Genomic DNA, 22,156 nt, shown 5'->3' with positions numbered 1-22,156 from the left:
CCGTTGCGAAAGGAAGAATATTCTAAGGAATCATAGTAAATTGCGCACTATCTTTAAACCTTTTAACGACTCACCGGGATAAACAACGATGACTTTAAAAGGATGAAGCGAGAAGCACTAAAATGCTTTATGCGAAACGGTTACTTATTCCGAAGACCTGATACTATAAGATCTACGCGGCGAGTGGTGAACAAGGAAGAAATAAAGCAACGGATTTTGAAAGAACTGCATGATGGAAGTGGGCATAAAGGAGTTGAGGCCACTTATCGACGTATTGCGGATCGATACCATTAGGATGGTATATATGCGATGGTGAAAGAATATAAAAAGACGTGTACAGAATGTTAGTTCCGAGACTCGCGGAGGATTAAAGAGAAGATAAAGCCTACTCACGTTAATAAAAGATAAGAGACTATTTATATAGATGTGACGCCGATACCAAAATCACGGGGGAAAGCTTACCTAGTGGAGGCTAGAAGTACCTTCTCCGAATGGGTAGAAGCGCGCGGGCTAACTAAGAATAATAGTATATTAGTGATAAAATTCCTCTAGGAAGATCTAATCTATCGTCATAAAATATTTAGAAAGCTAGTCGTTGATGGAGGGCCTGAAAATAAGAACTTAATAATTACTTTAATAAATAAATATAATATTAAAAGAGTGGTTACTTCTACGTATCATCCTTAGATAAATAGCTAAGTAGAAGTGGGTCATCGAGCTACTACGGACGCTCTTACGAAGACGTATAAGAGGCCGGACCGTAAAGACTAAATGGACTATTTATATACTATGTTGTGGGCGGATCGAACAACTATTAAAGTTAGTACGGGCTTTACTCTATACGAATTGGAGTATCTCGATCGGCCGAAACTGCTCATTGAACTAGATGTTACCACTTAGAAACTAATGCTATGAGAAGAGGCCTATACCACTGAAGAACTTATGAAAATGCGAGCGCGCGCACTTAAGAGACGTAAAGAGAATCTAAAAGAGACGCGAGAACGTTTAAGGCGGCAACGTAAGCGAGGTAAGGAGTATTTCGATAAACGTCATCGAATCCGAATAGAGAAGTTAAAAGAAGGAATACTAGTTCTAATTTATAATACGTTTAGTTTAATGGATATATTAAGCTCTAAGAAGCTCTCCTTCCGGTGAATGAGCCCGTATCGAGTTTTGTAGGTAAATCCGACTTATAATAACTATATCTTATATGAATTAGATAATACGAAGCTTCATGAAACCTTTGCTACTAATCGGCTAAAGCGTTTCTATCCGCGTGACCCGGATCGATTCGAGTCAGTAAAGTTAAGTAATACGGTGATAAGAGTAGTAATCACCGAAGAGAATAATAGTAGCGATTTTATAAACGAGATTAAAGAAGAGCGGAGTGAATATATCGATGATCGAAATAGTTCCGGGGAATTAAGTAGTGAAGTCGTTAGAACTCGGACTAGGCGCCTGCCTCGAAGAGCTCCGGCTGCTCGTATAACCCCGCTAGTTTAGGCATTAGACGAAGCTAGAGAGGATAATTAAGGACGGCTCCGAACTAACTTTATCATCGAGCTTCCCCTTCCTCCTAGAAGAATTAATAGAGAAAGAGATTTCCGAGGGTCCCGCGGACTAGGACGTAGACGAAGAGAATAATTCAAAAAGAACTCGCTAAGTAAATAGAGGCGGCTTTACTTATATAAGATAGAAAGGGAGGCGAGCTCCCTATAGCTATCCTTATATTCGCTTATCTTTCATTAAGTCTATTATTAAAGTTTTAGTTAATTAAGTTGTTATTTAGAGCAGATTTAATATTTACGATTAGTGCTACTGTAATAGAGGGAACGACACAGCAACACCGGTAACTCTATTATAGTTTCTCTTATATTTTAATTTATTTAGTTTAATTTCTATAGGGTAAGCATTATTAACTGTCTGCGCTCGCTCATTTACTTCCAGGATGGCTCTTAAGATATATAGATGGGTAATGAATAGAATGAAGGTAAGAATTATAGAGGAAATAGCTTATAGTGTTTTAGTAGCCTTTAATATAGATTAGTTTATCTAGTTATATATTAAATCTAAAAATAGTTCCGCTAAGAGGCTAATGAGCTAGCGCAAACTTAAAAAGATGCTTAGTGGTAGCCTTACGGTCCGTGCGTTACGGCGAAGCATAGATATTACGGCGCGTAAATCGAAATTCACAGTATGAATGAATACGATGATAGAATACAGTAACAACAGCGATATAAAGTGATTTATTTACGGGAACTATAGATAAGCGAGCTAATTAATTAATTAAAGAGAAGAAAGTGCCACCTAAACTATAAATGACACTAAAGGCGAGTGAGGAGTCGAGCGAATGAATACTAAGACGCCGCCACCGCGATCATCGAAGCATTTCTCACTTAGTTCGTAGATAGCACTTTACAAGTGAAAGAATAGGCAAGAAGGAACTGAAACCGACGTAAATACATAGCAGTGACGTTAGTATATAACGGAGTTCGTTACCTAACGAGTAGTGAGGTTAACAGGCGGCTAAGTTAGCTCTCGACTATTTTTACTACCTCTTCCCTCTCGTCTTTACTCTATTTCGTCAATCAATCACTTAATTCTCTTCGTTCCTAACGAATATTCAAAGAATATCTTCATTGACCTCGAAAAACAACGCTGCACCATTTTTATAGCTTCATTTAGTGTATTTTTCATTAAGAAAACCGAGCTTTGATTATTTGCAAATAGTTTTAAGCAATATAAGTAATTAAGACACTCCGCGAAGATCTCGTCGCGTATAAGGGCTTACGCCTAATTCCACACTAACAACACCGCAATAGTAAGTTTCGCAAACGCCTCAGCATATTACTCCGTTACTAGATCCGTTCACACCAACGTCCTCAAATCAGTAGTAGTAAGTGGCGATTCGAAGATAAGGTATTATTAAGGTTAGCCCGTGGGCAATCTAAGCTCCCTTATAAAGACCTAATATGATGGTCGGAACGTAACTCATTTATGGTTTTAGAGGTATTGCTCTTAGTACGGCTATAGCATTAAATGTTTAGATGTCGTATCCTCGTCATTTCTCGATTTAAAAACCACCACGGGAAATACTAGTATTATACCGTAAAGAAGGAATCGACGTGACCGAATGGGTTAGATAAGCCATCTAAATAGTCGAAAGAATATAATAGTTAAGTGAAAAGTTCGTGCTGGAAATCGCTGATTATATTAAAGGCGATTTAGAATTAGAGGCAGTATTTAAAAATAAAGTGGTTAAGAATGAGAAGACTAAAAGATTTTAAGTATTGATTAAAGAAGCGGTTAACAACCGAAATAAGTATAACGAAATTAAGAGAAGATTCATTAAAGGTGTTAATTATACTAGAAGCCAGAATATAGCCCTATTTCTAAAGAATACGAGCGGCAGGGATACGGTTAGTCGGAAGTTTAGGTAATAAATAACCGAAGAATTTTAAGAAGATATCGTGATATAATAGTTGAGCAATATAGCGTATACACTAAAGGAGCTTTAGTATGTAAGAATAACGCTTAAGCTGCGGGACGAGATATCTATAAATGTGTTGCGTCGAATTAATCATTAAATGATGAAACGGCTGGCCGGTCTCACGGGTACAAAGTTTTCTCAGCCAGCACCGTAACGAATCGATATCTTTACGGTATGGTCGAACCTAAACGATTTTAGAAACGCTATGAATGATTATAGGCATCTATAAGTTACAGCTACGCGTTTAGAATATTATCTTCAGTTAAAGAATGAGTTACACTAGCTAAATGGTGTAGAGTCACTAAATGCATATAATTTAATCCTTACCGAGAGTCTCCTAGGGGTACCGATTAGCTAAATTAGTTAGGTCGAATAGAACCTCATTATGAGAAAGAAACTAACTGTAAAATCGCTTACTAAGAAATTTATAGAGAAGAGGTCTAGTAAGATACCAGCGAAAGGCGAGACCGGAGATTAGTTAAAGGACTCCTAAGAATAAGCGACAAAATCTCCGCCTTTATCGACCGTGCTTAAGAAATAGCCGGAAGAAGAGTAGAGATATTAGAAGCGAAATATCTTAGATTACTTTAAGAATAAGTCTATAATGGAAAAGCTCACTAAAATTAAAGAAAGAGAAGTCGTAATTAAGGAAGCGGCTGAAAAGTAATTAAAAATTCGAAACGAATACATTAAAATAGTGATTTAGTCTAGAAAGAGACCGCGGTTAATATCGTCAGTTCTAAGAATATCTTTAGAGATAGAAGTGAGAGCTCTTAAGCGAATATACTTCTCGTTCACTAAATAAGCGTTTACGGAAGCTAAAGAAACTATTACCAATAGTAAACATCTCCGTGGAGAGTTTTAAGAGTTATCTTCGCCCTTTAATACGAGACTATATAAATAAAATCTATTAAGGAATCCTTTCAATATGGAAAGACTAGTATGAGAGATTGTTATGGACTGATCTAAGAGAGTTAGGTACAATACCGGTAAAGATACTTTGACGAAGCGGTAAGCGGATAAAGTGATTTAGTACGGATTTAAAGCTATTATACGAGCATTTTAAAGATTAATCGAAGTATTACCGACTAATGTTAGTTCGAGGTAATCTCTTTAGTGTTACGCTACCCTCGAAGTAATTCGAATTATAGAAAGAGTGAAGGCTAAAAAAGGTACGTTAGAAATTCAGCGAATTCGAGACGCTTTAAAGAAATTTAAAGAGCACAGTCGCGGAGTAAAGAAACCTCTTCGCGGCGGGAATTACTACTCGGGAGAATGTATGATTAACAAGAAAGAATTAGAACATCTTTTACTTAGTGCGGATTATGACGGTTAGTTGTCTATAGATTGCGTTATTAAAGGCATCGCGACTTACCGAAAGCACTAAGTGAAAGACGAATAGAATGTGATCTACCTATATAACGTTCGAGGAACATTTACGTTTATAACCTAGTCGCGATCGTGGCGATAAGATAAGTTTATATAGAAGAAGCTAATCCCCTATCGAGAGATCAACCATTGGTGGTTAGTATACGTCGATCTCGATTCTCGAATCGTTTACGTTATGGATTCGATTAGGAAGCGCACGGTAAAAGACTCAATGATTTCGATCATTTTGGAGTATCTCAACTCTTAAGTTCGAGTAAAGCTCGAAGACGGTAGACAGTTCACATTTCAGAATGTCAATGTCAATAAATAACTAAATGACTATAATTACGGAATGTTTATTATCTTTTGGGCTAGAGCTCTTATGGAAAACGGTATTGAAGCTATTAAAGAAGTCAAAATCGACACTTCCCATCGAGTTTAACTTATTTAGGATATTTATTAAGCTATTATTAGGGATGAAAAGATATCATTATTATGGTCGTCTCGCGTAGAAACCAGTGGGTGGTAGCCATTAAAGTCTGTTGTGATGGCCACTCTAGATGAAAGTGTTGTTGATCTCATTAACTAAGAGAATACGAACTAGATATTATAGGCTCATATCGACCTATATAGCGAAGAGAGAATAGGTTTAGAATATAATAGTAATGATCCTTAGGATAGAATCTCAACGCTAAGAGTGAACTCTCTCTTCCCTCGCGTTGCTCAGTCAGTTAAGAGAGGATTTTAAGAGCGAACCCTAGAGCTACCGAGCAACATTGGTATGGAAATAGACTCGACCCCAAGATAGAGTGGTTATTAAAGCGGAATGTTAAGAGCGTCTTCGGTGTCCTTATATAGACCGAGTAGGTCTATTACACCTACTAGTGGTATTCTAGTTCGTGTTTTAGACTCAATAAGAGAGAAGAATCTACTCCCGTTGCGAGCTTCTTCTTATAGTACTGCGGACCCGCTCTCTAGGCAATAATAGAGTTAGATAATTCTTGAGTGTGCTGTGTGCTGTCGGACGAGGTCGTCCTGTAGATAGGAGAGGGAGGGATGTAATAAGGTAAGGTGGCTGTGCTGTGATGGGCTGTGCTGGGCTGGTAGAGCGGTGGCAAGGTGAAAAAGTTGTCTAGTTACATATTAAACCTAAATGGGCTGGTAGAGAGGAGGTGCGGAACAGTTTACAGTGCTGGCAGTATGCCATTTATTTTTTACAGATTGAGTAGAGTATTATGAATTCTATGGCTTTTGGTGTCGTCTACCTAAATCCTGAGAGTGTTTTATCAGTTCTGTTCTGTTTCTCGATGCTGCCGCTGTGCTAGGTGTTCGTAGCCCTAGTCGCTGCCTCTCTGGGTGGTGTTGGTGGTGTTGTTGTCAGTATTAACTAGAAACGCGTTCCCGATTCCCGATCTGCTGGATAGGCCTCTGTGCGTTGTTGTACGTGCACGCTAAACCCTAAAGTGCTCTGTTACACTATAAGAGAATAGTTCTTAAATACTGATATTAAATAGAGTTTCTACGAGTCGAGAAACTCTAACTCCTCGTTCTCGGTAGATTCTTAAGATCGCTTATATCTCTATCTCTACTTTAGCTAATATTCGATCTATTGTTAATCGAGCTTATATCTTCTTCTTAGATATTTAAGTAATCGCTACGATTTCTCTTAAATTATCTTCTATAAGGGCCCGTAATCGGGTTTCTTCTACTAAAGTTATCTCTACTTCCCTTATTAATTTCTAAGTTTATTAAGTTCTTACTTTAATTCTTTCTACTACTTCTTAGAGAATTTATTTTAATTCTTCTTATATAAGAGATTCTAGTTCTTTCTTATACTGAGTCTTCGGTTCTTCACTAAGATCTAAGTCGGAGTCATATTGCGAATTAGCTATATTATATTCTCTCGGTACTTCCGGGTCTACTTCCGATATGTGAACGTTTAAGGTATTCGGGTCGTCTTCTTAGTGAGTATAAATAAAGTTTAAATAACTTCCTTTCTATGGGTATTCATCGTTCTAGTAGACTCTTATACTAAAGATCATTTTAATTTTAGAAGGAGAGTTCCCTAGTTCGTATATAGTATAGCTATATTCTAGTAGTGTTGAAGTGCAGTAGAGGTCTAAATATATCCTTCTTACTTAGTATTTAGTTCGGATATATATACGCGTAAATATAATCGCTATTAATATCGCTTTCCCACTATCGATGCTTTCTTCGACTACTACTATTTCTTCTTCTATTATATTAGCTTCGGAGATAATCGTCGCTATTTCCTTAGTTTTAGGTTTCTTTTCGGTAGCTATAATCTACTTTTTCTTATCTTTATAGTCTTTCGTATAATGGTCTAGCTTACCGTAACTATAATAAGTCGTTTCTTTTCCTTTTCTAAGATCGATTTTTCCTTTTCTATTTTCTTTATTATTATTACGTCTTTTTTACGCTTAGTTTAGATCTATAAATTGTGACCCGTAATAGAGTTCGCGTCTTTTCTAGATATTAGCTCGTTAAGCCCTTATCGTATAGATTTTTTAAGTAATATTAAGGCGCTTATATTAGTGATATTCTTTAATATCGTTATCTTTCTTAATAGCCGTAGCTATCTATTTTTCCAGTAGTTTTTTCTCTAAATATCGAAGTTCCTACTTAATTTTCGGCTTTAATTCTTCTCGAAAGATAGAGATAATGATATTATCTTACTAGCTAAGCTTCGCATTTAACGTTCTAAACTTAGTTATATATTCTTAAATAGACTTAGTTTATCGAAGACTTACTATTTTCTTTTAAGCTTCTTTTTCTTTATCTTTCGCCTCGAATATTAATTTTACTATTTCCTTAAATTCCGTAAACGTAGCGAAGAGACTAATAGTCTCGTTCTCTCTATTATTCGCTTCGTTCTTAATATAGTTCTTAACGAAGAGTCTAAGCTAAGCCTCGGTATCACCTTCGAAGTAACTTTCTATAAAGAGTATTTTCTATAAGTTACTTTAAAAGTTAGTGAGATTCATTAGAATATATAAATTCGTGTGGTGAATAAAGAGTATAAGTTTAGATTCTACGCCGTTAAAAGGCTTAGATAGATTACTAATCTTTCCCTTAGTTATTGGTACTGATGCGGCGGTAGTTGTTACCGTTCTTAAGATACTCGGTGTTAACCTCGGGGTACTAGTAGTAGTAGATATAGTGTCGTTAAGAGATAGTCGTACTGTGCGTCGTACTAGTTCGTTAATAGACGAGATAGATCGGTCGGGTCTTTCTTAACTACTTATAGGGGTCGTTCTTTATAATAAGGGTGGTAGCCAAAGTATTAAGGTTCCTACCGGGGCCTAACTAAGTTAGGGTTCCTAGTAACAATTCTAATAGTATGAACTAGTTAGGAAGAACGTAAGGTATAAGAAGTCACTTATCACTAAGAACTATAAGTTCAATAGTTAACATAAGTTAGCTACGAAGAGAGTGTAGGCTATCTAGGGAGGAAACGAGGGTATATATAATGCTCTTGCTCTGTGCGCTCTGTACGCTCTACGCGCTCTACTGGTAGAGCCCACAGGGCCGACAGAGCCAATAGGGTATATCACGTGGTTTAGCCTTGTTCCCTTGTGGATCCTTCCATCTGTCCAATGAGTGTCTTGAGCCGCGCCTTCGCAGCCCGTGATCGGTCTCTTCTAAGGCTGTGTCTAACATGTATTTACAATATAAATAGTTAACCTTGACTATTTAAATAGTAAATAAGGCTCAAAAGTATTTAAATTATTTAAATAAAACCACACTGACAGCCGGATATTCCGTGTTGCCTCAGTAAATAATGAGGTGTCCGGAGCGACGCATTTCTCCCCAGACATTCATGACAGCCTGCTCGACTGCGATTCCGACTCTCGCTTGGGCCGCCGATAAGGAATGAGAAGAGAGCAAGAAACAGCGCAGAGAGAAAAAGAGAGAGAGAGAGAGACATCAGAAAAAGTTGAGGCATTTAAAGTGCTGCCGTCGCCGCTGTCGCCCATTGGACTAGCGGGGACGAGGAAAGGTGAGAAAGCGCTTAAAGAGGAGAGATAGAGACAAAGCATTGAAACGAAGCAAGCATATTCATTCCAACAACATCCATCAGGGAGGATAGGGATTGCGATTCTAACGCGAAGGGAAGCAAAGCATGGCGGTCAATGAGATCTACCAATACTCCCTAGTCAAGTAAGTGGATTCACTATTTTCTAAACGGAATCTATTTTTCTTTCTCGGTGGCATCGTTCATCCATCCATCCATTCATTTAATCCATTTCCTCCCCTCCAAAACACTCGCGTCTGTGATGCAGTGATGAATGCAGTGTTGGCTGACGAACAAAACAACTTCTGTACGTATAGTGCCCTCATGTCCGGTGTCTCGGACAGCGGCATCACCGTCTCCAAACTCCTGCAGAAGGGCAATCAGGGACTGGGCACATTCGTGCGCATGGACGGCGAGCTCCTCCTGCTTGACGGCGCCGTCTACCAGTTACAGGCTGAGGGCAAAATCCGCGTGGCCGACCAGGACGACGAGATCCCTTATGCTGCGGCCACGCACTTTCGCTCGCAGAGGACGGTGACGGTCAAGCTGGACACAAAGGATTCGATCGACGCAGTGCTCGAGGAGTTCAATGACCACGCGAGTAACTTGTTCATGTCGTACCGGATCGAGGGCGTGTTCCAGCGGTTGAAGTGTCGCACGGTAAAGGGCCAAGAATACGACGGGCAGCCGCTGAGCGAGCTGGGCAAGAAGCAGTTTGTGGCAGAGTACCACGACGTCGAGGGCACGATTGTGGGATTCCGCTCGCCGGTCGCGTGGCAAGGTTTTTTCGTGGCTGGCGAGCATATGCATTTCATTGACCAAGAGAGGAAGATTGGAGGTCATGTTCTTGAACTGCAGGCGCGCGAGGTAAATGTGGGCATTGCCACGGTGAACAACGTTCATATTGAACTGCCCACGTCGGACAAGTTCAATTCGGTTGTCATGTCGACGGATGATGCGGGATTGAAGTCTGTGGAAGGGTGACACTGTGATCAGCAAGGGAGGCAGATTGTAATAGTCAGATCTCCATCATTTTCTTATTCCATAGCGACTGGTGACAAACAACCTCGCGAATTGTGACTATGATTGTCTTGCTCTCCTGTCCCGTTGATCCCTTCACAAGCCGAAAGGGAAAGACCACACCAGACCTCAGTAACAATCATCCGCCTGCTCTTTGAAATGCCCTTCCAACTCATTGCACCTGTGCTTCGCCGCCTGCGACACACTGAAGCCCAGTCTCCGCCTCCCAGGCTCATGAGCATGGACCTCAGGCATTCCACAACAACTCATCCTCTGAGATGCCACCAAAGACTGTTTGGATTGCTTCTTTCGTGTCCTCAACAAGCTTGCGCTCGTGTTCTTTCCATGCTTCAAGCTTGCCCAGTCGTCTGGCCTTAACAATACGATCCGCGGCGATGAAAATTTCAGTGCAGAAGCAGATGCAAGCAATCCCCCTTTCAGACTGGTTGTCAGAATGCGTCTTGTCCGAGACCAGTGAGACCACACGGAGGCATCGCTCAAACACTGCAAAGAGGTTCAGCCGAGCCATAGGAAAGAATCCGCGCACACCATTGGTCAATACCCCGTGAGTCGCCAGAACAAGCGGAAGGAGCCTTGGATTCTGCAATGCAGGTTCAATTATCGGTAAGTCACTCTTGCAAACAAGTTTTGCTCCCATATCTCCCCGCTTTTGCCGGAGGCGCTCAAGGGGTGCGGTAAGGTTCTGCAATTGATCATCACTGACGTGGTAATTCTTGTGCTTAATGTGGAACACCACGCAGCCCGACCCGACCTTCTGTTGGTGGTTGGGAATGTCGAATCCAGCTGCCGCCTTCGCTGCGTGCGCAGGAATAGCGAGACACCAATTGTCATGTTTGCTCTTGCCCTTGTGACCCTTTTCGAATTTCAACCTGGCCCCCACGTGTCTAGCCCAGCAAGCGCGAAAGTTTGACTTTGGCGGATTGGAAGCAGGAAACAAGACGTCGCGAAGTTGAGAGCATAGTTTTTCCAGAGTCGAGTTTTCCTCTAGCCCGCCTAGTTGCCTGAGAACGTTGTAAGAATGCAGCACCGCCCCCACGTAATGCCGATATTTGAGTAAGTGCAGCCCATAGTAATGGCACAGGTCTAATATTTCGAGGACGTGATTCCCAGCGACCCATGGCGATTGGAAAACCAGGTCCCAGCAATTGTGGCTTGCGTATTCCTGCAGGTTGGTTTCCAGATTTTGTAGGTGGCAGCCAAGAGTCTGAGGACAGCGGCAGGGAAAGGCCGTCTTGTTGCTCAAAACTGTCGTAACTTGAGAGCGAGCCTGGTGCGCAAGCTTCAGTGCGATGATACGCCCCTGTGAGGCCATTTGTGGCTTCGGAAGGGATCGAAGGAAGGCCCCGTAACTCTGGGTTAGGAGATTCAATCCCAGAACAGCCGACCAAGTCTTTGTATTATTCTTCGGATCCGTAATGATATCGATTAGATCCAAACAGACTGGAGTGCTAGCCTTGATAATCTCCACTGTTGCCGCTTTGCTACGTACCAAATCGACAATCTTCTCGATGATGGCTGACGAGAGGTATTGGCTGCTGGCATTGTCCTTGATGACTTTCGCCTGGGCTTCTTGTGCCTCTTTGAGACCACACCTCGCGCAAGATGGGGCACCAAAAGGCAAGGGACCAGTTGACAGATCCGATAAGGTTTGTTCAATTTGCTGCAGTCGACCCAACAGGGCTTTGTTTGTGCACATGAGTTTCTGAGTGCCGACTTCAATTGGACTCGCTGCACGAGCGGAGGAGCATATGTCATGTAAGTCTGACAGGCAAAAGTCTTCATCATGCTGGAGCAACTCGTTAACAACCTGGCGCAGGGATGCAAGAGCGACATTGGTGATGAAAGATGCGACTGCGACCGATGTTTGGCCCTTTCCAGCAAGCTGCCAATAAAGATCGACGGAGGAGGAGATGTCGTGGATTTGCTAGTTTCATTAGCAGGATGTTCGTGCCACTCGCGGATGACCTACTTGCGCGGCGGCTGCTAGTTCGAGGGCCCTGCCGAGTTCGTCATCTGCAAGATGAATGTCCAAACCTTGGCCGCCAGCCAACGATGGTGTCGGCGTGGTGAGCTTGGACCCCCCCGGAGCCGCTATTGTCCCAGTGTTCTGGCCTTCATGGTCCTCGGCTTCCTCGACTGTCAATCCCTCGTACTGATTGACCGGACGGAGTGAAGGGCAGACTGGAGACGAGGATGACGATTTGCGGTGCTGCGCCTTGTGGCCACCGCAACAGACGCAGAGATCGTCGTAGATTTTTGCAAGACTGCGCAATGCGTCAGCATTTGGATCAGCTTGTCCGCAACTCGAGACTTGCGTGTCAGTGAAATGTTCGTGATTGATCGTGTCGAGCTCCCCAGCGGAACCATCGATCTGGGTACGGTAGTACTTGCTGAATCTCTTCCGATCTGCAATCGTCTCTCGGAAGTAGAAATGAACAACATCAGGCAGAGAACGAAGCTTTTTGGATGCTGCTTGAGCCATCGACTCAAGCTCCTTGATGGTTAAGCTCTTGACTGGTTTGGGTGGCGCTGGACTGTGCTGGAGGAACCAAGTCAGGAGAGCACGTGTGTTTTTCTTGTACCGCACATAGGCATCGAGCAGATCGGGGGGAAGCCCGCTGAAGCTGAGCTTGTGCGAGGCGTTGAGGAGCATTTTCAGAGCCTGTTCCAAATAGAGCAGAATAGCAATGAAAATGAGGACAAGAAGGTCAAGAGAAGGGGAAAGACAAGATGTTTTGCCAGGGTTCAAATGCCGGTTGTGAAAGCTCCTTCCAAACAACAATGGATGGGAAAGTGAGCCGGGCAGCCTCCCTTGAAGTTTGAATGGGAAGGAGCACATGAGGACAATGAGGACAATGAGGCAAACTTATCTCTTATGCACAGCGGTCGACAGCGATGGAGAGGATCCGTCATCTCGTCATCAGCCTCTCGAAGCTCCCAGCATTGAATCCCCGACATGGGCGTGGCGGCCCTGGTGAATCGGGGTCGCATGCAGACAAACCCATCAGCATTATTGGCGCAAGACATTCCTGCAAGGTACAGTGGGTGTCTAGAATCGAATGTCTTGTGTGAAGCAATTGGTGGAGGGACGAATAGAGACGAAGCAAGAATTTTGAGGACCTTAACAAGGATGCGAAAAGGCTGCTAACACGTGACCTGGGCTTTCACGAGATCGTCCGAGACGTCACCGGAGTAGGATACGATGAAGTGCAAGTTGAATTGAACAGGTCTTGGTCTCAAACGCAGAGGTATAAGAAAGTGGTGGGCGTCCTAAATGAAAGATGGCCCCAAGCCAGGTTCTATTCAACCATCGTGTCCACATATCTGCAGAAGCCGTTCCGAATCTTGTACTCATGGGCCTCCGTAGTACTTGTAGCCTTCCATACCCTCTTCAGAGATCCGCGAGGGTACGCTTTGTTTGTGTTTTGCCAGCTCCTCGATTGAGCTGCTATACTTGTGGCAGCAAGGTTGAGACAAGGCTCGCGCACGAGGGACATTCTTTGTTGGGGTGGTCTGGTGTTCGTAAGGTATTCTGCTGCGTAGGTCGGCAGAAGACTCCTCTGTCTTTGGGCTCAATTCCTCATCGATCTTGTGCTGGCCCAGTGGATTGGCGTGTGAATGTCGACGATCCAGGGGACATCTTCCCTGATCGACGGTGGAGACAGATCCAATGGAGAAAAGCCTCGACTTTGGCGACACGGCGAATTGAGCGTTCAGGTCGTCCTCTTCGATATACATAGACCAGAGCACGTTACTATTCTTCCTGGCCCAGTCACTCTGCTTGCGCTCGGAGATGGTCCCGTGGGGTTGAGGTGCTTCGGGTGGAGGCGAACTGTTTCTCTTGGCCGTCGCTTTTTTCCAGATTCCGACCAACAAGAAGACTATACTGACAAATAGAAGGGCTGAGATCACTGAGAGAACGACAATTGCAGCGATGAGGGAGTCGGAAGGTAGAGCGCGAGAGACAAGCTGGCGAGACGAAATGCTGAAGGTGTTGATGTCGGCAATGGCGCCGAGAGAAGGGATCGGCGCCATTCAAACCAGCTAATGAGTGAATGCTTGTTATGCAATTGTGGAAAGAATGTCTTGCCGGAAACGAAATAGCGACGTATAGGAAAACGTGGAAAGTCAAAGGAGTGTTTGAAAAGAATTAATGAGCGAAAAATGGTGATTGAAATCAGACTTGCCTGTGGCGGTGGGTGTCAAATAAAGCAATGATTCCTTGTAACGCATCCCACAACCGCGGAGCGAAGGGGCTTCTCCTCGCGTGTCACATTCCACCAAACCGCGATCGTAGTGGCCGGGAAAAGGGTTCCTCCTCCTGCCTCCCCCAGACATGCGCGTGGGGACCTGGGACCCGGATCGGCCATGGTCTGAGCATGCACGTCCCCGCCGAAGATCCTCTGCACGGTGGCCTTGATCCGAGTCTGGTTTCTCGGTTGAAATTAGCGCCTACCAATCCTGCCCAATGATCGAAAGTGTCTGGATTCGTTGCGGACCACGCTCACTAGAATGCCAGGGTCTAGAAGGTCACCTATGTTGCAGCAAAGGGTGACCCAATAGGCCCTCGATGGTAACGTTACCATCGGTGGCTGGAGGATGTCTCATAGCCAAGTACTGCAAATCCAGGGCGTTAAGAGGAGAAACTGGAGTGGGCGGCTCCGGAGCAGCTATGGTGGGGATGTCCTCTGGCGGCCGTCTTGTAGTCTGACCTGGTTGACTGACATAGTCGATTGGATCGTATGGTTTGATAAACGGCTGGCCGTGAACATGCGGAGGCTGTGGACTTGGCCGATATTCAGACCGCGTGGATGACGGAGAGGGATAGCGAGAGTACGGTGGAGGAGGATCGAGATGGTCTGGGGGGAGGGCGATGGCAATGTTGACACTTGCTCTCTTGTTTTGAGTGACCGCCTCATGATCATCAAAACCTGACCAGTGCCTCTGCGCTATTTCAGCCGATCTGGTGCGATGTGTCCGAGGAGTGGGATTTCTGAGATTGCCCATATCCATACTGGCCTGAGCCTCGAAAGCTGGAGCCGGAGATGCTGTTCGGGGGCGTGGAGGGGGCCCAGGAAGAGGTCGATCCAAGTAGTAGCCATGCACAACTCGAACCTCTGCCCTCTCGACCGGCTGAAATGCCATGGGAACATTTTCCCAATTGGTGTACTCAAATTGAGAGGGTGTCGAGGTCGTCAGCGCCACGCTAGAGCGAGACTGTCGCAGCCTTGTTCGAACGTGACCGAAGACATTATTGCTCGAGGAACTCATCATGACAAGTCCAGTCTGAGGATCATTCACCACCAAGGTGGGCGAAGTAGTCAGAGTATCGCAAATACGATAATGATCTTTCTAGGTTCCTCCTCGCGGTTTCCGTTGATGCTCGACGCAAATCATCCGAGAAGGACGAAGAGACGTTGGTAACGAACCAAATCGCTCCTCAAAGGACGAAATTGAACATGGCCTGCCGTCAGGCCATAGCGAAGGGCGACATATGAGTTAACGAACTTATTAGACTAAATCGTGATGAAGTCAAGCGCGTAACGAGGTAAGTTTCAGCAATCACACTCCGTTTTGTACTCGGCGTCTACACGTCGTCAGAACTTACACCAAGGTGCCGCGCCAACACATGGCGCGGGGAACAACTGCGAGTAAGCGGTAAGCTTCAGAATAATCATAGTAGAGGGGGCCAACATGTCGCGGCACAGTGAAGGATACCATTTTGCCAGCGAGGCAGGCTAAGGAACCTTGTTGGCTGTGGTGCATTCCTTGTTGCAGTTCCAGTTCCACTGCCATGAGCTCGCGAATTGCCACTCAGCCCAATATCGAAGCCAACATCCATGCCGGTATGATTGCAAAAGATAATGAAAGCCTGCGAAGGAAGATTGTCCCGCCGGTCGAGGCGGTGGACGGGAGGCTCTTCGCGGTCCGAACTTCCCTGTTCACGGTGCAATAGAAAGGAAAACGAAGTGCTTCCTTCGCAAAAGAAGTCTTATGAAAAGTTGCCGCAAGAAGTTAGAGCTGACGAGCTGGGGGCGGTGTCAGCCTCAAGCCTTCACATGGCCAACCCGCGAGGTTCAACTACATAATAGCCCCAAGTCTGTCGATCAAAACCGGCCCTGTTGGGGTCCAAAGAGTCGAGCGTCTCAGGCCTTTGGGGCGATGGGAGCCTCGGCGGAGTGCCTCAGGTGGCCCAGAATAGCGGGACTCTCGATCTGGCTCAGAGGTGGTGGGAGATGCGGGACGATTATATGCCGTCGAAGACCGGCAGACATTGAACCGGATAGACTGCTTCCTTCCGCAGGAGCTAGATGAAGCCTGCAAGAAGATCCTGTATGGAATCTGGACGGCGTGTTGCTCGGGGTCCGTCCAGGACATCGGTCCTTGTTTGGGTTACACCTGGCACCCGTCAATAGATGTTGAACCTGTTATCATGGAAAGAGCTTGGTTGGTGAAGCAACTAAAACGAGGACAGAGCCGATCATATACTTTTCCGTTCAACATTTGGCAATGTTGGGGTGAGATTGTCTGGTCATCGAATCAGCCACCGCTGATTTCTCTCTCTTTTCACTTTCCCCCACAGATTCAAATACGAATGTGATCATCGGTCTGGGGAGAATACAAGCACCACGAGATTGCCACGTGGGAACATGTCACGGACCTCAGGTCCAGGCGAGATTGCTGTTGACAATTTTGTATGGGTAATCACAAAACCCTGTTCGGTGTGCAATCTTTCCTCCCCAATTGGAAGCAGCCTCGCTGTTGCTATTGAGTAATGCCAAGGCAGCCTGATCCATGGTGTTTCATTTCGTGAAGGATGAATGAAGGTATGACAGATGATCCGTATGGGGAAAGCGAGGAAGAGGATGAAGTGGCGTTTTGTGAGATTCTAAATCCGGCCACATCCAATTTCCCAAACACCCACCACGTTTCATAGCCTCAACCTCCACTCCTCCTTTCTAGGTCCCGCGAGTACCGAGTTCTCTGCACTCCATATTCTGTACGAACCTCAAGCCGTCAACGGTTGCAATGGAAGAACTGAGCCTAAAGGCTGGCAAGATATAGGCGACAAAACAGCAAGCCAGAGATCCGATGAACAGGTATTACGCAATGCTAGCTACAGCGGGTCAAGCCAGCACCTCCTTGCTGCGTACAAAGATAATGTGCAAAGAAGGGACCATCTTCAAATCATGCTACTAACTACCCCATGCACACTTGCAACTAATTACAGAAACACTCGCTGCTCTCCCCTAGACGACCTCCCCAGACATGCTGCTTTGTTCTCTGATACCAAGCAGGATTTCTTCGCTGCTCCTGCAAATGCAATGGCCATGTGGATCGTGACAGAAAAAATGTTCGAAAGCCCCTCATAAGATCAAACCTGCTTATGCCATGACCAAAACGACGGCGGCAGCGAGACCAGCAAGAGCAAATGAACCTGCGTTGGCATTGGCAGCACCAGTGAAGGTGGCGACGGCAGGAGCGACAGGGGTAGAAGAGCTGCTCAAACAGTTAGCCTTGCACGTCTCAAACTTTATAGGGCGCCAGAAATCGCCCAAAGTGCTTACCCAGAGTAGGACCAGACGCCAGTCGAAGCAGCAGCCACAGGAGAAGACCAAGCACCAGTGCCAGTCGCGGCGGCAACAGGGGAGGACCAGGTCGAAGACGCTGCCACCGAGGAAGCAGCCTCCCAGGTGCCCCAGGTAGCAGAGCTCGTGGCCGAAACTGGAGTGGCAGTTGTCTGGAGAGAGCCAGTGCTGTAAGTCCAGTAGCACCAGTCAGAAGGAGGAGCACCGGTCCATTGGGCTTGGATAGAGCTGAGCTTGTCACTTGGGAGGAGAGAGAACCAAGCCGGAGGAGTGGTGGCCATGTATTTGCCGCAAGGAGCGGTGGTTGCCGACACAGGAATTGAGGTGGTCGTAGTACCAACCCAATCGGACCAGGTGCCAGTTGGGTCGACGGGCTTGCTGCTCGTGCTGCTGGACCAGTCGGCCCAGGTAGGGTCCCAGGACCCGCTGGCAGTGCCCGTGGGCTTGACCGGAACGCTGGAGGTGGTCGAGACAGTGGCACTCCAATCGCCCCAGGTAGGGTCAGAGCCGCCCTTATAAGGGCAGTTGGTGACAGTGGGCTCGCATGAGGTGATGGTCACATCGACAGTGTCGGTGATGGTGGTGGTTCGGGCAGATGCAACGGCAACAAGGCCGGCAGCGACAGCAATGGTGGTGCGCATTTTGGATTGAAGTTTGGTTAGGTTGAGATCGAATTACCGGAATCGGAAAGAAGAAAAAAAATAACTTCGGAGAAACGAAGGACGGCGATGGTGGTGCTTGAACGAGCGTGGGTGAGCTGAACTCGAAAGAGTGGACGACCGAAGTCAAAAGCTTTTGTGGTACTGAAGTCGCAGCTTGAGTATAGGAAGGGAAGAAGATGATGGCTTTGGGCGTCTGGAGGTTCTTGTACTGTTATCGCTAGCCAGGGAGATTGGAGCCCGGTAGACGAGCCATGCACCGATTGAGGCTAATTCAGTGTACTGCCAGTGCAATTTCCCCAGCGCCGCCCATCAGACACGATGTGTAGCCAGTCCCGTGAATCCCATGGACCCATGGTGGGCAACGGCGAGGTAACAAACACCCAACAGGGGGTTGAAAGGGGGAACAGACCAGTCAGGAGAAGGAGAGTCTCGCTTGAGAGTCGAAAGGCTCCAAAGGCTCAAATTAAGGCTTCGGGGGCTTGCGCAGGTACCGGGGCGCTCAGCCAGTGGGACGCCTACTAGTGCAGCCACAAAGGATCTGGGCGACGCTAGAAGCCTGCCGCAAGTCCCAATGCAGCATGGTCAACGGGCGTGGAGTAGGTGAGCCGCCGTCGTTTGGGTATCACGGGCGGTAGCTGGTGCCAGAAAACGTGAAAAAGGAGCAAGTCCCAGTGTCCAAAATTGGTGTCAGGCTATTCAGCCGAGACGCAATCTGGGTGCCATCGACTCCCCCGTGATGTCCAGTGACGCGCTGGCGCTGCTGAGGTGCAGGATGAGGAGATGGACGCGATGGTGCAATGAGGTTTTTCCTGTCTTGTTTCACAGTGGCCCTCGATTCAGGGGTTTGTAGTTTCCCCATTGGATCAATGCCGAGCCTCATGGGGCTTCAGCTGAGCATTGTGCCGATGATGCGAGACGAGGTCCTTGCCTTTTCCGTCCCGTCTTGCAGATTCTTCGCCACTTGGTCATGCTACATTATATGTACATATGTATATGTATGAGGAGGGAGGGTCAAGTGCAGGTGGACGTCGGCTCAACATTGCACGTCATGACCGACTGGCAAAGTGGGCTGAAGTTCCTTTGCCTAGATCGTCTTGCCTCTCGCGTCTCGCGTTGTTGATCAGCGAGGATCGATTCTCGCGGGCTCACGAAAGCCAATCCGATCCCAGATTGAGACTTACCTCTCTTATGATCATATGTCCAAGGCTGAGAGCATCTTTTCATCACGCTGCATGGCATGTATCCCCGAAATGACCATGGGGGTTATTGCACATGAGCTGATGGTCACGGCACATCTGGTTGGAAGCCGGAAAGTGATGGGACAAGGATGGTGAGAGACAAGAGAGAGGAGAGAGGAGAGAGGAGAGAGGAGAGAGGAGAGAGGAGGAAAAGAACCCGCGGACGTGGATGACTGTCAAATCTCACGCCTTGACACTTCCGCGGGTTTCCTAGGATCTTGACGGCAGGAAAAACTCAACTCACTGTCTGGTCGTCAGCTTCACTGCATTGATGATGCCATATGTGTGTGTGATGCTGATTGGGCCGGATAAACCCTCCTTACTCCTCCTCTTGAATTCCGCCAACACGTGGATTGCGCAGTCTTTCTCTTCTGCTCACTTCCACCTCACCTCATCCCTGCAATAAGGACAACTGCCATGCTCCAGTGATGCATTTTGCCAACGCGGGGAAAATGGCCGATGAGTGCCGTCCAAGTGAAGCTTTGGTGCGCGCAGGTGAGTGGTTGATGGCCATGCCGGTGCTGAAGCTGGTGGTGGTGCTGGGATACAGCTTCGGGAAATCTGATCCGGCTCCATTGCAGACGTCATGACAGCGGGCAGAACGGGCTCTTCTAGGCATTATTTCTATACCATTGTCGCCACGGAAAAAACTCCAGTGGGGTTCCGTGAGTTCCTCAACACGGCTTGCGCAGCCTCGTCTTACCTCCTGTGCCTCTGCGAGCATCATTGACGACGTCACGATTCTCAAGAGCTGTGTTCATCGACGTCTGTCCTGCATATCCATTGGGGACCTTCGCAGCGGGAATCCTGATGGGTCGCATCATGACAGCTACATTCCGGCCGCCCGTCGCTCATGCTGGCGGAATATGCAGTTGACCAAAAGCTTGCCGACCCCCGATTCCATGGCCCAAGGACAGATTTGGACGGAATGAATCTGACAGCCGGGTGCTTTCGGTGTGGAGGGGATGTTGAGGTCATGCAATTCGCGAGGAGTCTTGTCAATGAGAGTTATAATTCCCGCACGATCTCACAGAGCTACCGATTTTTTTGGCTCGTCCTTGGAGTCGTCCTCTCTTGACATTGTCGCAATGAAGTCCTACGCGGGTATTCTCTTGAGCTTCGGTGCTCTTGCAGCCGCCGTTCCTGCTCCTCAACTCACTCTCACTCCCGCTAGCGCCCCCGTTCCTCCGGTTCGGAGCAGTGAACAGACAGGCCCGACTTCTCATGGTCCTTACAACGGTCCCGGTCCCACGGTGACGGGAGCTTTGAGTGCTCCAGCGGTTGCTCAATCGATCGCTCCTGGTGGTCCAGCACCGGTCACTTACACCAACAACAACGGGTTGCTCCAAGCTTCCAGCATGCCTGTTCCATATCAGCCAGCCGGCGGTCAGGGTACCAACGGAACTCTGCCATATTATCACCCGCTGTCCGACTTTGACTATGAGTCTTTGACTTTAGCCCTTTATCAGGAATGGATTGAGCTGGATCTTTTCCACAACGGCCTCGCTCGATTTTCTGTTCGGGACTTCCAAAATGCCGGGTTGACCGCAGAGGATCGATTCTTGATCGAGTTTATGGCAGACCAAGAAGTCGGCCATGCAACCTTGCTCAGCAATATCCTGGGACCTGCCGCGCCGCCTCAATGCACCTACAACTATCCCTACACCAACGTCCGGGAGTTCATCGACTTCTGCCAGAAACTGACGCGCTTTGGTGAGAGCGGCGTCTACGGCTTCCTTGGTCACCTGGATTCGCGAGAATCTGCCACGCTACTGCTCGAGTCCATCACCACTGAAGCTCGCCAACAGTTGATTTTCCGCCAATTTGATGGTCTATTTCCGATGCCCTTGTGGTTCATTCCCGGTATTCCTCAGTCGTGGGCTTGGACGCTGCTGGCTCCGTATATCTCGAGCTGCCCTGCCAACACGACTCGTCTGGCATGGCAGAATTTCCCTGCGCTCACCATTGTGAACGCCCCCAATCCAGCCAAGACAAATCCCAATCAAGGCCCTGTGCAGAATACAACAGGCTCAAACCCTCTAAACACTACCGGTATCGGTTCTAACAATCTCTGCGCCAACGCCAAGGATGGATCTTCGGACTGTGACCCGGCTATCAGCCAGAACAAGTCCATCCCTCTCTCCTACCCCGGTAGACCCATTCAATTCTCGTGGGGTAACGTGAATCAGACGGTCGGCCCCAATAACAGCTACATCACCGCGCGATCATCCCTTGCCGACGCGCCCCGTTATGCCCTCTTCGTCTCCCAACTCAACGCCACCTTCGTGCCCCTTGTCAACATTAGCGGTAACACTGCAGCAGCTGTTCAGCCCAACATGTCGACCTTTGCTGGAGAGTGAGTTTTCTTTTACGAACTCGAAGTTTGCATTATTTTCGAGTCTCCCCGTCTACTTATCTCTCTGGCGTTGTGATCAACAACTAACAAACTTGATGCTGCAGTCCTGCCGTCAACGCAACCATGTTCATTGCATTAACAAGCCAAAATCCCTACGTTACACCGTTCAATCTGTCCATGGTCAATCCGTGAGTCCTGTATTCAGAAGAGGCAGATGATTACGTTGCTGACCATATGACAGATACGTCTATGCCGGACCGGCGTTGTACCAAGCTGGTTAAAAGTGCACGTCTCGGTTCATCGACTACATTCCGTTATGAGAAAAGGTCGGATAATAGTCTGTAATAGGATCACGAAGGATAGAATGCACAGGGAA

At 46.7% G+C, this 22,156-nt stretch overlaps 6 protein-coding genes across 6 annotated transcripts; 2 read left to right on the top strand and 4 right to left on the bottom strand.

Annotated features, from left to right (window-relative positions):
- Window positions 1-9,218: 9,218 nt before the first annotated feature.
- A1O5_06608 (alpha-acetolactate decarboxylase) lies at window positions 9,219-9,878 on the top strand (the record flags this gene model as incomplete). The annotated part of the gene is made up of 1 exon (XM_007747200.1): window positions 9,219-9,878. The coding sequence occupies one exon, from the start codon at window positions 9,219-9,221 to the stop codon at window positions 9,876-9,878; it is 660 nt and encodes a 219-aa protein (XP_007745390.1).
- A 283-nt stretch (window positions 9,879-10,161) lies between these two features.
- Window positions 10,162-12,588, bottom strand: A1O5_06607 (uncharacterized protein; the record flags this gene model as incomplete). The annotated part of the gene is made up of 2 exons (XM_007747199.1): window positions 10,162-11,859; window positions 11,905-12,588. 2 exons carry the CDS (start codon window positions 12,586-12,588, stop codon window positions 10,162-10,164), a joined length of 2,382 nt encoding a protein of 793 aa, XP_007745389.1.
- Window positions 12,589-13,286: 698 nt separating this feature from the next.
- Window positions 13,287-13,970, bottom strand: A1O5_06606 (uncharacterized protein; the record flags this gene model as incomplete). The annotated part of the gene is made up of 1 exon (XM_007747198.1): window positions 13,287-13,970. The coding sequence occupies one exon, from the start codon at window positions 13,968-13,970 to the stop codon at window positions 13,287-13,289; it is 684 nt and encodes a 227-aa protein (XP_007745388.1).
- A 495-nt stretch (window positions 13,971-14,465) lies between these two features.
- A1O5_06605 (uncharacterized protein) lies at window positions 14,466-15,206 on the bottom strand (the record flags this gene model as incomplete). Its single annotated transcript, XM_007747197.1, has 1 exon — window positions 14,466-15,206. One exon carries the CDS (start codon window positions 15,204-15,206, stop codon window positions 14,466-14,468), a length of 741 nt encoding a protein of 246 aa, XP_007745387.1.
- A 2,293-nt stretch (window positions 15,207-17,499) lies between these two features.
- Window positions 17,500-18,165, bottom strand: A1O5_06604 (uncharacterized protein; the record flags this gene model as incomplete). Its single annotated transcript, XM_007747196.1, has 1 exon — window positions 17,500-18,165. One exon carries the CDS (start codon window positions 18,163-18,165, stop codon window positions 17,500-17,502), a length of 666 nt encoding a protein of 221 aa, XP_007745386.1.
- A 2,347-nt stretch (window positions 18,166-20,512) lies between these two features.
- A1O5_06603 (uncharacterized protein) lies at window positions 20,513-22,061 on the top strand (the record flags this gene model as incomplete). Its single annotated transcript, XM_007747195.1, has 3 exons — window positions 20,513-21,780; window positions 21,885-21,968; window positions 22,022-22,061. The coding sequence occupies 3 exons, from the start codon at window positions 20,513-20,515 to the stop codon at window positions 22,059-22,061; spliced, it is 1,392 nt and encodes a 463-aa protein (XP_007745385.1).
- Between the last annotated feature and the right edge of the window lie 95 nt (window positions 22,062-22,156).

This window comes from Cladophialophora psammophila (genome assembly GCF_000585535.1).
Source record: "Cladophialophora psammophila CBS 110553 chromosome Unknown aczJe-supercont1.9, whole genome shotgun sequence".
NCBI lineage: Eukaryota > Fungi > Ascomycota > Eurotiomycetes > Chaetothyriales > Herpotrichiellaceae > Cladophialophora > Cladophialophora psammophila.
The sequence above is the reverse complement of the archived record's forward strand: the minus strand, read 5'-3'. Positions and strand labels throughout refer to the sequence as shown.